Source organism: Aulonocara sp. 'chitande type north' Nkhata Bay, linkage group LG7 (genome assembly GCF_057382095.1).
Source record: "Aulonocara sp. 'chitande type north' Nkhata Bay isolate Kocher_YH1m ecotype deep benthic linkage group LG7, A_spYH_male_GT1.1, whole genome shotgun sequence".
NCBI lineage: Eukaryota > Metazoa > Chordata > Actinopteri > Cichliformes > Cichlidae > Aulonocara > Aulonocara sp. 'chitande type north' Nkhata Bay.
In genome coordinates this window covers 49,318,002-49,334,764 of record NC_141350.1, presented here as the reverse complement: position 1 = coordinate 49,334,764, position 16,763 = coordinate 49,318,002, and the positions used below count along the sequence as shown (strand labels likewise).

Below are 16,763 nucleotides of genomic sequence, written 5' to 3'. Positions count from 1 at the left end.
GTAGCCACAGCTGCCCTGGGGCAGACTGACAGAAGCGAGGCTGCCATATCGCGCCATCGGCCCCTCTGGCCAACACCAGTAGGCGGTAGGGTAAATTTATTATATTATATTATATTATATTATATCCTCTTTCACATTAGAGCCACAACAGGACCCACTAGAACATAAGATAAGATAAGATAAGATAACCTTTATTAGTCCCACACGTGGGAAATTTGTTTTGTCACAGCAGGAAGTGGACAGTGCAAAAGTTATGAGGCAAAAATTAGAATACAATAAGAATAAATACAGTACACAACTGTACAGAATAGAATAAAATACTATATACAGTAGAATAAAATAAATATACAATAAGATAAAAATAGAATACAAATACAAATACTATATACAACTGAGTAAAAATACAACGATGACAGAAAGGATTATTGCACTTAGTATTATTGCATATGTATGGATGTGTGTGCTTGATCAGTGGGAACAAGTAAAAGTGAAATATAAGAATATTCTACAGAATGGTAATATTTATCACTTATATTGCTTTTAGTCTCTTGAAAAGAGACCCTGAAATAATCTGTTTGTTTATAACGGCAACCAAGAAAAGGGCAGAGCAACAAAAGACAGGTGGTGGTCCTGCACCCCCTCGTCAACAAGTTGGTTAAGTAAATAATACCCTCACGGGAAAATCGATATCTCTCTATGAGCACACTGTCGCGCTGAGCTAAAGGATCCTGTCTATCCCGCAATATACGCTGAATTCTGAAAACTCTCCTTATCAATCTTGCACCTTCCGCAATGGGTGGCTCGCGTAAACGGACAGGATATGACTGCGACAGACTTCCCAAATCCACCTTCGCTTTTATAGCCGTGGTCTCCCATCTTGATTACACGAAGTAATTTCCAATTACTACTCTAAAATATGAATTACATCTGTAATAATCACATACATGTAATAAGATGATTAATAGTACATTTCCCTTTTTTTAGGAAATGACCTGTATGTATCTGTGTGAAATCAATAAATGGATCAAGTGCTGCATTATCTTTAGTTACATTGATAATATTTATTTATGGTAAAACAGTGGTGAAATATCGCTGTTGCTTTCATATAAATGAAGCGGACATACCTGAGTGGTCGCGATCTAATCCTGTTTACATAAAGTAAGCCTGCTCCCGAGCAGGTTTACGCTTACGGATCTGTTGCTATGACAGCAAGTCCCGGATGAGCTTCGGAGAACCGAACGATCCAAGATCACGCGAAATCGTCAACAATCAAATCCAGCTAACTTACTTAGCGAGGTACGAAGAACGGACCCGAGGTGATTGATATATGTATTTTTTGTCTGCTTATTTTGTTGGTTTTTGTTGTTTGCCCTTTATCACATTTCCTTTTCCCCACTGTTTTTCTTTCCCTCTTTCTTTCTCCCCTTTCTTTTCCCCAGTCAAATCTGTCCCGTATTCAGCAAGTGAAAATAAAATAAAATAAACAATAAAAAAAAAAGGTGAATCAAATAGACCATTACGGCAAGGCTGGGATGGTCCATTTGGTAAAGTAAATCCGTTGGGCCTTTAGACAATAATTCTGATGGCAAAAGAGCCAAACGGGACAGGCAAAAAAAAGAAAAAGATATTATCGTTTTAATCTGGACGAACGAGCAAAAAGCTGAAAAAGTGGAAAGGAAAGTAAGAAAAAAAGACATGTAGTTATTTTCAGTTGTAACAATATGTTATTAAATCACATTGTTAACTCTGAACTCATTTTAATTCTGCACTTTCCAGCGACTGACTCATTTTTTACAGCCCCCTGCCAACTTTAGTTCAGTAAATCACCCACAATGGTTAATGTACCTTTTCGCTAGTGGATTTGCTTTTCCCCAGTTATTAAAAAAGAGAGTGTTTGCGAGAACAAAACTGCTCAATCTTATATTCATCACACAAAGAAAGCAGTCACTATCCGGTTGTACAAATCAGATCAGAATAAAGTCAGAACTGGTTCATGAATAGTTTCCTCATTTCAGGTTTTAATACCTGTTTCTGAAAAGACTAAAGCACAAACAGAACTATAAGACTAAATAACTGTTTTGCTGCTTTTGCCTTCAGAACATAAGCCACTCATCCCTCACTCTGCTCACACAGCTTATCAGAAACCCATCGAACAGTTACGAAGGCAGCACTGCTGAACATAACAACACTATTTAAATTATTAGACTGTTTTGGCGACAGATTTAATGTAACCTGACAGTAATAACAATTGTAGTTTCCCTTTATGTGGTCAATTTAACACAGCTCTGAATCATACGCTTTAGGTTAACTTTCCCAAAGCATAGCTTTTGGTTTACACTTTATGACAAGCAAGTGAAAGATACGTGGTTCGGTCCCAGGAAGAGACACAATTCCCTTTGGGGGCTACGTCAAGAAGAGAATCCAACATAAATATCTGCCAAATCAAAAATGTGGAGCTTCCCACTGTGGTGATCCTTGTTGAATAAGGGAGCAGCCAGATGTAGCTTCTTCAGTAAAGTCTGTTTTCCGGACAGTTTTCTAAGAAAAGCATTATGTTAACATAAACATTTTCCCATTTCCCAGCAGTACATCTCTTTGAGAAGTCTGATAATGTCATGAATACTGGAACCTGCTCAGCCACGTGTGATGATTTCTACCAAATTAAGATGTCTGTCCTACAGCTTAAACAGAAGGTAAAAAAGTGCGCATTGGATTGGTCCATTTCACCCACAAACTCAACAGAAATATCACAAATCTTGCAAACTGAGCTACACATGTGCATGACAGCAGTATGTTAGTTTTCATTGTGGAACTCAAAAAACTGTTTTTGTTTAATAAAATAAACATAAAAATGTAGATGTTCTTTAAAGTTTCAGAAAAAAATAAGTAAAGATTTCATTTATTCATATCATGGAAAGGTTAGGAACCCTCAGTTTGAACACCTGTACCCAAGGTCACAGGCTAAAGTCTTGTATAATTTTTACTGATCAGCAGGTGAACCACAACCTTTCAGAGTGTGTGAGTGTGTGTGTGTGTGTGTGTGTGTGTGTGTGTGTGTGCGCGCCAGCATGGACAGATGCTTCTGCGTCTTGCATGAATTCTGATTTGTCAGCCCTGGCAGCATGGTGAGGTCTTTAAGGTATTACCCCCAGGGGTCACCAGCTCCACATGATGTTCTACTCAGATCAAAGATAACTTTTTCCTCAAGGATGCTACTTAGTATACAGGAGCAGGAAAGCTCCTGGTCATGCTGAATAATGCAGAGGGGTTGCCTGGCCTTCCATCTGGCTGGGTTACTGCTTATACTGTGGTGCAGATAGATGATCAACTTTAATCTTTAAAGAATAAAATTTTAGCTTAATTTTAGTTTATGTTGGCCCTCCAGGGTGAAAGTTTCATTTCCTGTTTGACATTGCAGGCTTTTATGAGTCATTGTATGTAAAACTGTTTTTAAAACTAAATGCATAATTGTACAGTCAGATATTTGTATGTTTTATATACACTGTCCACTTCCTGCTGTGACAAAACAAATTTCCCACGTGTGGGACTAATAAAGGTTATCTTATCTTATCTTATAACTTCCAAATCAGCTTAAAAAAGGGCTTAATTAATTCAGCAATTTTTAGTTAACTTTCCATGGCATTTACAGTGTTATTCAACCATTTCTTCTTTTTCTTTCGTAACTCCTCTAAGATGGCTTTGCTGTCAAACAGTGCTGGCATCCCTGAGCAGATGACGAGTGAAAAACTCCTATCACCTATGTCTTTACCAGGGCCTCCAGGTTCCCCTGGACTCCCAGGTAAGACACAGCCTCAGTTTCTACGGGAGAACACCAGCCTCTATGAAGAAGTCATGACGTTAAGCAAAATGTTGGAAGTACTGATAGGCTAGATGCATTTAGGCACACCTTACATGAAAATATTACTGACAGCACTTATGCTATTAGTAGGTTTAAGCCCACACTGGGGTAATGCACTTTTTACAGCATGGTAAAAATGCATTAATCAATAATAATCAATAAAATACATGAGTATTTAGCTTTCACAATTCAAAGCATTGGACAACTTTTAATTTTGACCTGTTAATAGAGAATTAATATTTGTACCATATTTAACTGCAAACTATAGGTAACCTCAAATTGTAAACCTCTGAAAAGCTAAAATCCAAACTTCAGGGTGTTTTTGTGGTCATCCCTCTTTTAAACAATGTTAGCACACAGTGCAGGTTTTCCTCATATAATATAGGCATTGTTGGCATCATCTTAACATTGAAATCTCTCTAGTACAGCTAAGAAGCATCTATTATGCAGAGTCTGTGTGTGTAATCTCTTCAGTTGTTTCCTACCCACTCATATCAGTGTGTAATACTTCAGGAGATCCAGGACCAGAAGGCCCTCCAGGAATTTCAGGACAGACGGGGCCCCCTGGACCACCTGGCCCCAGAGGCTTAATGGGACCCATTGGACCAACACCCGACCTGTACCACATCAAACGAGGCCCTCGGGGACCTGTGGTCAGTTATTAAATCCCTGTTTTACAATTAAAAATTTACGCAGAATTTAACAAGAAAAACTAACGTTCGTCTTGGATGAAACAAACAGCCTCGCAGCATTTTATATCCAATTTGTCTTTGTTACGTCCCCCCCCCCACCACCACGGCGTAGGGTATAATTCTGAATAATCAGTGACCAACGCATAAGCCGCTGGTTGTGATTATACATCTTGGAGAGGAAAACTAAAGGGTTGTGATCTGTGAATACTTGGACTGACCTCTGACCTGACTCTGTATAGACTTCAGAATGTTGCAAGGCCCACAACAAAGCAAGGGTCTCCTTTTCAATGGTAGAATACCTGAGCTGGTGTTTGTCAAACTTCCGAGAGAAGTAACTTACAGGATGGTCAATGCCCTGGGTATCCTCCTGGAGAAGCACCGCTCCCGCCCCAACTGCGCTGGCATCTATTTCCAGTTTGAATGGTAAAGAGAAGTTAGGAGCAGACAAAACAGGGGTGCAACAAAGTAAGCCCTTAAGGCTTTCGAAAGCCTGCTGGCAACTCTCAGACCAAATAAACGGCTTTGAGGGGCTGGTTAAGTCAGTGAGGGGGGCAGCAACAGAAGAGAAATTCTTACAAAATCGTCGGTAATATCCTGTCATCCCAAGGAACCGCCGCAGTTCTCTCCTGGTGGTTGGTTGGGGGAACTCTCTAATCGCAGTGACTTTGGCATCTGCAGGGCGCACTTTTCCTAGACCAACTTGCTGGCCAAGGTAGAGGACACTGCCTCTGGCAAAATCATATTTGGCAAGGTTCAAAGTGAGAGATGCATTTTCTAGGCTAATGAAGACTTCTTTCAATGTAGCCATGTGGGTTGACCAGTCACTGCTATACACAACGATGTCATCCAAGTAGGCTCTGCAGTTGGGGATGTTTCCCAACACTTTATTAACCAGTCTCTGAAATGTTGCAGGGGCATTGCACATGCCAAAAGGCATAACCGTATACTGCAGAAAGTGGTCAGGAGTGACAAAAGCTGAAATGTCAGATGCTTGCTGTGTCAAAGGCACTTGCCAATACCCTTTTAACATATCGAGTTTAGTGATGCATTTTGCAGGCCCGATTTCATCAATGCAGTCATCGATAAGAGGTAAGGGATGTGCATCCGGTACAGTGACAGAGTTCACCTTTCGGAAGTCGGTACAGAATCTTGGGCTTCCATCTTTTTTTGTGTCTAAGAGACATGGTGAACTCCAAGAGCTGGAGCTTGGCACTGCAAATCCATTCTGAAGAAGATACTCAACTTCCTGTTTTATGATCTCCCTCTTTGCAGGACTAACCCGATAAGCACGCTGTTTGATTGGTGTAGGGTTAGTCAGCACCACATCATGTTTTATGACAGAGGTTTGAGACGGGATATCACTGAACAGAGATGGGAATCCCGATATGAGTGTTATAATATCATTACTCTGTTCAGCAGGAAGGTGGGACAGGTATTGTGTTAGGGTCGACAATATCACAGAATTACCTAGTCGAGCACTTTGAGGCTCAGCACCCCGTAACACCAACCCATCTTCATCTGGAGTAATCTCCACCTTGGTCACCGAAGCCATCGGAAACGTAGCCACAGATGGCACAGCTGAAGGTTCACGAGAGTTGTACAGCTTCATCATGTTGACATGACACACCCGAGTGGGACGTCTGCGATCTGGGGTCTGAATAATGTAGTTAGTCTTGCTGAGTTTTCTCTCTACAACATAAGGACCAGAGAACCTAACGGAGAGAGAGGAGCCGGGCACCGGAAGGAGAAGGAGCACTCTGTCACCTGGCAGAAATGAACGGTCAACAGCCCGCTGATCAAAGTGTCTCTTCATTTTCGCTTGTGACGTGGCTAATACCTTCCTGGTTAAGGAATAAGCCCTCTTCAACCTGTCATTCAGTGTCTTGACGTACTCTGGAAGGCTTTTGGCGTTGTCAACCGGTGTAGCTAGCCTTTCTTTAAAAACCTTCAAAGGACCCCTCATCTCACGCCCAAACACAAGTTCACTGGGACTAAATCCCAGAGATTCTTGGGTTGCTTCCCGACAGGCAAATAAAACAAGTGGAACACTTTCATCCCAGTCCCGTTGGGAACTATAACAGTGTTTCCTTAACATAGACTTCAAAGTCTGATGAAACCTCTCTAGTGCCCCCTGACTTTCAGGATGGTAAGAACTCGAGGTTATGTGTTCAATGCCTAATGTTTTCAGGGCTTGGGCAAACACTCTAGACTTAAAGTTAGTGCCTTGGTCTGTTTGCACAACCTTAGGCAGACCAAAGGTTGAAAAGAATCTCAACAGTGCTTTGACAACAATCTGAGCTGTTATTCTCCGTAGTGGGATTGCCTCGGGAAACCTGGTTGAAACGCACATGACAGTCAAAAGAAACTGGTTTCCAGTTTTAGCTTTAGGTAGAGGCCCCACACAGTCAACAATCACTTTTTGAAATGGCTCCTCTACTACTGGGATAGGACAGAGAGGAGCTGGGGGGATTACTTTGTTTGGCTTGCCGGTCATTTGGCATACATGGCAAGTACGGCAGTATTGAACAACATCAGATTTCAGTCCGGGCCAGAAAAAATGTTTCAGAATTCTGGTGTATGTTTTATTAACCCCCAAATGTCCTGACCATGGATGGTCATGTGCTAAGGACAGTACCTGGGTACGATAAGCAGTAGGTACAACCACTTGATAAACTGCAGACCAGTCTGCGTCTTCCGAGACCTCACTTGTCCATCTGCGCATCAGAAGACCTTCGTCAGAGAAGTAAGCCAGCTTTTTCCTTTTGGCATCCTGTTGACTGAGAGTGGAGGAATGACACTTGGACAGGGTTACATCATTTTTCTGTGCATTAATGAACTCCTCTCAGGAGACTGGCAAATCCAGAACTGGTTGTGTTTTGTCAGCAGGTGGAACTGTGGCCTGAACCTTAGATCCAGAGGTAAAGTTAATCACGTCACCAACGGGATCTGACCTCATGAAGGAATCGGCCAAGTCAGGACCATACTTTTTTGTCTGGGGCCTCGTAACTACACAAGCTGGAAAAATGGCAGGCTGGTCTTGGGCTGGGTCAGAATCCCGGCTCAGCTCGGGTCTGTCTAACACCTCAGGAATGGGTGTGACCTTACCTCCAGCAAGGTCATTACCTAGGATGAAGTCAATGCCTGGTATGGGCAACGCAGAACGAATAGCCACTTTAACAACTCCGCTGACTAATGTTGACTGAATGTGAATAGTGTGCAAAGGGGCAGATACAAATCCGAGTTCTACTCCCTGGACAATAACACTGGACTGGCAAAACGACGACTCAGAAAACGGTAAGACGTTTTCTCTAATGATGAACTGAGAGGCCCCTGTATCTCTCAGTATTTTTACTGGTTGTTGATCTTTTGGATTCCCAGTCAGCGAAACCACTCCCTCTAGAATGAATGGTTTGAAACAGGGGTCAGGGTGGTTAGTGTTCGGTTGAAATGCCCTCCCATTCTCTGTGGCTTTAATCAGTCCCACCCCTTTTGGTTGTGAGGATAGTTGCTGTTTACGCTTTAATGCCTGACATTCTGCAATGAGATGACCCCTCTTGTGGCAATAAAAGCATTCACGCTCACCGTGGGGAGGCGAGGGCACCCTCACTGGCCTCGCAGCAGAGCAACTAGACTCAAGCCGTGCTGAGCGCAAGGTTGTGGGCCTATCTGGATGGGAAACAGGGGTAAAAACATTCTTATGAGTTAACACAAACTCATCGGCCAACACAGCTGCTTTGGACATTGACATCACCTTCTGTTCATTTAAGAACATTATGAGCCTCTCAGGTAATGAATTTTTAAAATCCTCCAGTAACATTAACTCACGCAGCGACTCATACTCATCCCCAACTCCGTTAGCAGCGCACCATTTATCAAAAAGAGCCCCTTTTTCATGTGCAAACTCCACATATGTTTGACTGCTGGACTTCTTATGGTTCCTAAATTTCTGCCTGTAGGCTTCAGGTACCAGTTCGTAGGCACGTACAATTGTTTCCTTCAACACGTCGTATTTCATGCTTTGCTCTAGCGAAAGTGAAGCTACTACCTCCTGAGCTTTGCCCACTAATTTACACTGAAGTAATATGGGCCACATGTCTCTTGGCCATTTCAGAGCAGTAGCCACCTTTTCAAAAGCGTTGAAGTACGAATCTACCTCAGTCTCACGAAAGGTAGGTACTAGGGCAATATGTTTGCTAACGTTAAAACTTTCCGGGGAGACTTTCGGGATTTCTTTAGTGGCATCTGTTTTCTGTCCTGATGACACCCACTGTCACGGTCCGGGGCAGCGGCCGTGTGAAGAGTGGAAAGGAGGACTCAGATGCAGCACTTACTCAGATGTGAAGGTGATTTATTGACAAACCTGAACATGAAGGGAGAACAGCAGGGAGAGCACGCAGGGGATTCACCGGGTATGAACACAGACGACGCGACGAGGAGCAGAGGAAATCACACACTATAAGTACACGAAGAGACACTGGGAAATCACACACAGGTGGGGGAAACAGCTGGACCTGATTAACCTGACGAGACAGGGGAACACTAACACCAGGGACCAACAGAGGGAGCACAAACCCAGAACCCAGTGTCTAAAATCCCAAACACAAACCATCCCAAAACAGCCATGAATAATAATGAAAGTAATAACAATAAAGAACATAAACATAAAGTCACTGAGTCATGGTCGCAGGACCATGACAGTACCCCCCCCTCAAGGGCTGGCCCCCGACAGCCACAGAAACACACCACCAGATCCGGGCGGGCGGCAGGGGGCCCAGGACGGAGGGACCAGCCGATGTGGCAGCCGGTGTGGCATGAGGCCGGATGGGCTCCTCGGGCCCCCCAGCCGACGTGGCAGTCAGTGTGGCATGAGGCCAGACGGGCTCCTCGGGCCCCCCAGCAGGCGAAGCAGGAGGCTGGACGGGCTCCTCGGGCCCCCCAGCGAAAACAGCCGCAGAACCAGCGGGCACACACAAAACAAAACTAGGAGGCACGTGGGCCTCTGGCACACATGAAACAAAACCAGTAGGCACGTGGGCCTCTGGCGCACGTACGGAGGGCTGCAGCTGCGCAGAGCACTGACCCTGCTCAGGCAGTGACAGCCCGGTACAGTTCACAGCTGGCATCTTGGCCTCCAGGGGTCCAGAGTAAGCTGAGGGCAGTAACCCAGCCTCTGGGGAAGCCCCGGAGTGAGCAACAGTCTCTAATGTTGCCAGCTTTTGAGGAACAGGTCCGTAGCGAAACAGTTTGTCTCCCTGCCCAGAAACAGCGGTGGAAAAACAGTGTGAAAATTGTGGCTCAGCCATTACCGGAACTGTGGGCTGTAGCGATGCTAGCGGTGGTGGTGGCTGAGTGGCTAACTGGAGCGGCGGCAGAACGGGTAATTGAGCCCTTAGGGAGGCTAACGGTTGAGCCACAGAACTGGGAGCTTGTGGCTGGACACAGAACTGAGCCGGAGAATGGTGATAAAGTCCTGGCTCAGAAGGAGCGGCAGAGAAACAGTCTCTCGGTTTTACAGAGGGTTTGTAGACGCCCACTTGCGAAGGATCCGTTACCACGAAGGTAGGTAAGCTATCTACACTGTCTCTCATCCCGCTCTGAATAGCCCCAGAAAACAGAGTCCCGGAATCTGGGGAAGCCAGAACATGTCGCTCGCTCACCGCCTCGGGCTGCTCGAAAGTAAAAGCAGACGGGGGGTGAAGTCCGAGGTCCAAAAGGAGGAACTCCCGCTCCCATGAACAAAGCGAGCCCAGAAGCCATGGGAGACCGGTCACCAGACGCTGTAGCCGCCTCTCTATAGCGCGCTGGGACATGCCACCCGGGTTTTCCAGCCACCGGTCGATGAGCTCCTGTGTGGCATCGATGAGATTTTCCCGTAGCTCCCTGGACGGGTTAAGCGCTGCTGGGTCCATGTTGTGGTCGCGTCGTACTGTCACGGTCCGGGGCAGCGGCCGTGTGAAGAGTGGAAAGGAGGACTCAGATGCAGCACTTACTCAGATGTGAAGGTGATTTATTGACAAACCTGAACATGAAGGGAGAACAGCAGGGAGAGCACGCAGGGGATTCACCGGGTATGAACACAGACGACGCGACGAGGAGCAGAGGAAATCACACACTATAAGTACACGAAGAGACACTGGGAAATCACACACAGGTGGGGGAAACAGCTGGACCTGATTAACCTGACAAGACAGGGGAACACTAACACCAGGGACCAACAGAGGGAGCACAAACCCAGAACCCAGTGTCTAAAATCCCAAACACAAACCATCCCAAAACAGCCATGAATAATAATGAAAGTAATAACAATAAAGAACATAAACATAAAGTCACTGAGTCATGGTCGCAGGACCATGACACCCTCAGTGCTTCTACTTCAAGCTGCTTTAACCTGACTTCTTTTTCAGCTTCTATCTCCAGCCTACGGACCTCCAGCCGGAGATCATAATCTGCTTTACGCACCTTATCCTTCTCTTGTGCCTCTAGCTGTAAACGCAGTAAGCGAACCTTAAGCTTTGCATCACTGCTAGACGTTTGGGATTCTGGAGTGAAAGGCTTAAAGCGAGGCAGAGTTTGGGGAGCCGCATCCGAGTTAACTTGGGCACCCGGAGGTGTAGCAGGCAGCGCTTGCTCATCAGTTCTCTCTGGAGAAGCTGGATCAGCAGAGGCTCCAGGGGGAGCTAAAGGGTCCTGAGAAGGCACCCCAGCTGTAACAGGGCTGATTAAAATACCCAACTCGATTAATCCCTCCAACAAAGCCTGCTTAATCTCCTTCTTCACTCCATACTTTGGTACAGAAAGGTTATACTGGGCAGCAATACTCAACAGGTCGTCTTTGCGACATAAGTCAATCTTATCAACGCTAGGCTGACTAACAAAATCAAGCAGGTCAAAACTCATCTCCGGCTGATACTATGAAACGTAGACACCCTAAAATCACGGCACCCTCCTCATTAATATAGGTTGTCCACCGCATACAACGATCCCGGACGAGCCCCCATTTGTGTTACGTCCCCCCCCCCACCACGGCGGGGGCAAAGGCAGGCAGGGGACAGCAACACTGGACAACCACAATCAATGAAGGAGGAAGACCACAGAGCAGTTAGGTATCAGGCAGAATTTAATGGTTGGACAGTCAATCTTAACAACAGAGAAGAGGTGGGGGGGGAGGAGGACTGGGCGGTTGATCCAAATCAAAGAAAGTAATAAAACAAAAAGAGGTCAGTAGCTTCCAGGGCCTAGCCTAACTGAAAGAAAAGTGCAAAACAAAAGGCCTACCTAGCTACTCGATAAAAGTCAGTGAAAACCTACAAGGGTGGCATCAACCGCATAACCTAGTGTGACTAACAGAGTAAAATCTACAACCAATGTATAGGGTACCCCGGCTTACCTGTCCAGCCTCCCACCACACACAACATAAAGAAGCCTGTTCGCAAATGTTTCTCAAAGCAGAAGCCAGCAGCCCCAGCTGGCCAGGGAGCGGCTCATTTGTAGTGTTCCTTGGAGTGTGATTGGCCAACTGAGCCCAGACCAGCCAATAGACACCTGCCAATCAACTTCGAACTGGCCAATCAGAGGAGGCCTGACGCCTGAAAGATAAACAGAACACAAAACAGAGCACAAAAGCAAAGCCACACCCCTTGGCACGTAACAGTCTTATTCTTCATGTCAAATGGAGAATATAAAAATCAGAAAGTTTGTGTCCTGATTGTGACCTATGAATAAGTTGATGTATAGCACCACTCTTACACCAGTTACCTCTATTTATTATTATTTTTATCTTATAATTTTACTTTGTGACACATAGAAGAATGGCTGTTTTAATATGAAAAGCAATACAATCTTGAAAATCTCTTTTTTCATTTTAATGATTCACTAAATTATTATATTATCAGATAATTTAGTGTAACTGCATTGACAGGAAACCCCCCTGAGAAAGACACAAAATACATCCCGTCATGCACCCTTTTAAAGACCCTCATTCTTGCGAGGTGGATAAGGATAACACGTGGAAATGGCAGGACAACAGCTTCGGTTGCTTTCTTTGGCTTGCTGTTTTTGTGCCGTGCCAAGTCTTTCCTGCAAGTGTCAACCCTACATGTTAAAGTGTGGGACTGGAATCAAGAATGTGCAGGATGTGGCTATCAAGACATATTTTCTACTTTTTTAAAGCTCTTGTATTTATGCAATCTTCTCACTGATAAATCAGACTATCATCACCTACCATCAATCACATCACAAGCTGCTTAAAGCCAAAACAAGAGCTGTAGAGCAGTGTTTTTTAGAAGATGACCTGTTGCTTTGTGTTTGAGCGTGGATGCGTTTTTTTTAATCTTATTTATACATTTCATCAGTACACATGCTGATGATCTCCTACTGAAAGGATGTTGTCCTCTCATCGCACAACAACCTGGTTAAACTCTAGGTGCAGTTAGGTTTGGTTTGGTCACCAGGCCATGTGTGTTTGACTTCATGTCTGGATTTCAGAGGTGATGAATGCGTGACTCAGAAGGTTTTTAGTGATCTGAATATTGGCGCTACTCCCTATACAAAGATTATTATCCCATGAAAGAGATCAAAGCACTCTGTGTTGTCAGTTTGAAGTTACTCAGAAATGGCCTGGAGGCAGGAACAGAGTTAATCGTGGGTACTCTCACTTGATGTAGCATAATAAAGTAGTTTTGTATTTTGAGGGGCTTTGGGTAAACTGTTTCTGGGAATATACTGAATTCAACAAGCCGCCACAGAACAATACTTTAAAGCAGTAAATATAATTTCATACCTTTGGAGTTTGAAACAAAAGTGACTAAAATATGTTTAAAAATCAAATATATCTGAACTACTTTTTGTATTGAACAGGGGCCTCCAGGAGCACCAGGAAAAGACGGTCTAAAGGTGAGTTCAGATGCTATTTAGTCAACCAGAAATCTTCATTTTGGGGAATTTTAAAGTATAAATTTCCTCTACAAGGCAATTACTATAGACAAGAGTAGAATTGCCCATCACATTGATCCCTTAGGGAGCAGGAGGAGTCATCACCATTGACATATTGCATCCTATTTTAAAAAAGAAGTCGGTGCGGTGAGTGCAGAAAGCACCGGCTGTATAGATTTGCCAAAATCATATCAATCAAAGTAAATTTCTCAATAGCTAAATTGTTCCCCCCCTCTCCAGATTTGTTCAGGATGAAAAGCACAAGGCAGGTGCCAGAATACTTGTTAATCCTCACCTGGGTGCTGCGCGGGCACATGAGGGGATTACTTAACTGCAAGTTGCTACAAGTTTATAGGCAGTTTTCACAGTTTTGTGTACAACATGAACACAAGCTTTGGTCGATGCTTGAAACATGCGTTACATATTCTTACAGAGAGGGTCAGGATTTTGCTCACTTGGAAAGAAATTTCTCAAGTCAGACTTGAGCCCGTGACTTCAGCACAGAAATGTCATTGACCACCAATGTGAACACTATAGATACCTCTGGGCTGTTTTGGTTGTTTGGAATCACCTGGATTTATTCAGATTGGCCAGCTGGAGATGTTATTTTAAAGGGCTAACAGGAATGCTTTTCTCTGCTTTGCGTTCTTGTGAAGCCTAAGACAAAGGGTTAAAAAAAGAAGGCTCTGACAGATGGTTAAGTCTGAGATTAAGTGGGCACAATGCAGATTTCATCCTAGTTACTGTGAGATTTATTTTGTGCATTTTTCACATCTTTGCATTAAACAATATGCCTCTTGCTCTTTTTTACAATATCTATAACCAGAAGCTCTTGCTCTGCCACTTTGCTGCACCGTGTTGTAGTTGAGTTTGACAGTGGTTCGCTCTCATTTAGATGATGATGGTTTTTATATGGCAAAATAATGTATGAACATCACTTGTGACTGTGGCAGTTGTTACTAAGATTAGCCTCAAAGAAAAAGCTTTTTAAAAATAGAACAGAGCTCTCTCTCTATCTTTGATTTGGCCCTAGCCTGTGATAAGTACAGCAGGTCGGTGGTGCAGTGAGTGAGTGAGGTAAGATTTTCTTTTTTAGTTTCACTGGGGACTTGATCCTGAACCTTCAGGATGTCAGAATGAATTTAGACTGAGAGCAGCCAGGTGAAGTAGTTAAAGGAGCTAATATGCAGAAACCTTGAAACATTATGAGACTTAACAGTGCCCGTGATTGGACACCAGGGTGGTTGTGTTTATTTAAAAGAAAAATAAATCACTTACAAGAGCAAGGTATGAAAGCTTCAGAGATTCTCATGTTAAATTGGACCTTGTAACTCTGTTTGCTTGGCTTGTAGATTGAACGCATGGAAAGACTTAGGTGCATCTGCCTTATTGACACAGTACCTTGGTGTTCTTTTCAGTGCAGCTGGGATGTTTGTGCGGATAGATTGGAGGGTTATGGTAATATGTCTCTCAGAGTAACAAATCCAAACCATCTGCCAAAACACTCCCAGCCCCCTTGTGACCCTGAGCATGGCTAACAGGGTAGTCAGCTTAATGTGTATGTGCTACTGTAAATCACCAGGCTGCCATGATAATTCACAGTCAAGCTGTAAAGGATCCAGCTTACTAAAGGGGCTAATTTTACTTTTTTGCTTAGAAATGTATTTGTTATCTAAAGCTAGAAAAGAAGATTTTACACTAAACTCTATGGAGAGCCACACTTTGTATTCTCACATTTTGAGCATGAGCTTTAGGGTGACATTTAGATAGTTTATGTTTCAAACTTTACACAGAGTTGATGAAAGCTGCATTGCTCTTTTAGCAAATATATACAGTATAACAACACAGTACATGCTTCTTTGATATAATGTGCTCCCATTTATTCCTTTTTTAATCCATGAAGCAATCGTGTTTACTTTCATCCTGAACTCAGTTTTCCAGTTTGTGAAAGTTCCCGTAGCAGAATATCATGAATTCCTCTCATGCATTTTCCTTCAGTGTAATTCATCCTAGCTAAATATTTGTTTTGTTTCCTCAGGGGGACAGAGGAGCTCCTGGGCCTGTTGGACCACCAGTAAGACTAAGGCTATCTATACCAAGGCCACATTACTGTAACTCGTTACTATCAAATAGAAAAGTGTAGTTAAACTACAGCATGGCTGGGAAATTAAATGGTATCTCATGGAAAGTATTCATTATCATCATGTCCAAGCATCCAGTGGCCTTGATGCAATAAACTCTTGTGTAATAATTATATTTATATCCACAAATAAGCTAAAAATCTAAATTTCTAAATCAGTTTTTCTGTATCTCTTTGGTCAAACCCAGGGCCCTCCAGGATCCTTTGATTTCCTGCTTCTGCTGATGGCAGACATCCGAAATGACATCGCAGACCTGCAGAGCAAGGTGTACGGTCGACCTATGCACTCTCTAGAGGAGGACTTTCCCACAGTCCCTGACAGCGGGAGACAAAACCAGGACCCTTTAGATATGGGCTCGGGTGAGGACTCTAAGGAAGCGCCGCCTCGAACAGGCGCAGGGCCGAAGAGGAACAGGAAGAGGAAACCAACACGAGAGAGAACAGAGTGAACAAAATGGAATGAATGAAAAAGTACAAAAAATACATTGTCTTTGGTGTGAATATTGAAATGATCTGCCTTCTTATTTAACTTCTTAAAAAAAGAACATATTTTATGCTGTTTGATTACAGATTGTCTATTTTTGTATGATATACAAAATTTCATCTATTTTTTAACAAAAATGAGTAGACTGTGCCAACGCATGCTTTTTTATTGCATATTTTCAGAAACCTACTGTTCCTTTATAGCACATTAAAGAAGTCTCTCATAAAAACAGGGTTTTTTTTCTCTTTAACTGTAAACAATCGGCATGTGTTGCATCATTTTTGTGCTTGCAGGAAGAATTAAAGCAGCAAAATATAGAATTTTACTTTTTAACCTTAGTGCATTGAGTCTCATCTATTGCATGACCCATTGTCATTTTTAAAACTTTGTTTTACCAAAAGTAATGATTCAAAGAAAGTTTGGAAATACTGCTGTAGTACCAGCTGTGATCAGAGCTGCAACTGTGGATTATCGGTAAGTTTCAAATGTCGCTGAAATGACACCGCACCTTATCTAATACAGCGTTCCTACAGTTTTTGACTTCTGTCAAGGAGGTGCCATTTTTTCTGTGTAGTTTTGAATGAATTCTCATAAAACTTTGTTCTGATGAAGACGAAATGAATACATACCAAATATTCCCTTAAAAGTGAATACTGC

General features: G+C 43.4%; 1 protein-coding gene across 4 annotated transcripts in view; it reads left to right on the top strand.

Annotated features, from left to right (window-relative positions):
• ccbe1 (collagen and calcium binding EGF domains 1) overlaps positions 1-16,409 on the top strand; it is a 49,218-nt gene extending 32,809 nt beyond the window's left edge. For 3 of the 4 annotated variants that reach the window (XM_086300998.1, XM_086300996.1, XM_086300997.1), the window contains 6 exons: positions 2,584-2,693; positions 3,694-3,799; positions 4,373-4,512; positions 13,408-13,443; positions 15,521-15,556; positions 15,811-16,409. In XM_086300998.1, the coding sequence (XP_086157124.1) occupies positions 2,584-2,693; positions 3,694-3,799; positions 4,373-4,512; positions 13,408-13,443; positions 15,521-15,556; positions 15,811-16,071 (689 nt within the window). In that variant the 3' untranslated portion in view covers positions 16,072-16,409. The remainder of the gene's footprint in view (positions 1-2,583; positions 2,694-3,693; positions 3,800-4,372; positions 4,513-13,407; positions 13,444-15,520; positions 15,557-15,810) is intronic. The other variant, XM_086300999.1, reaches the window with a different exon arrangement.
• The last annotated feature ends 354 nt before the right edge of the window (positions 16,410-16,763 follow it).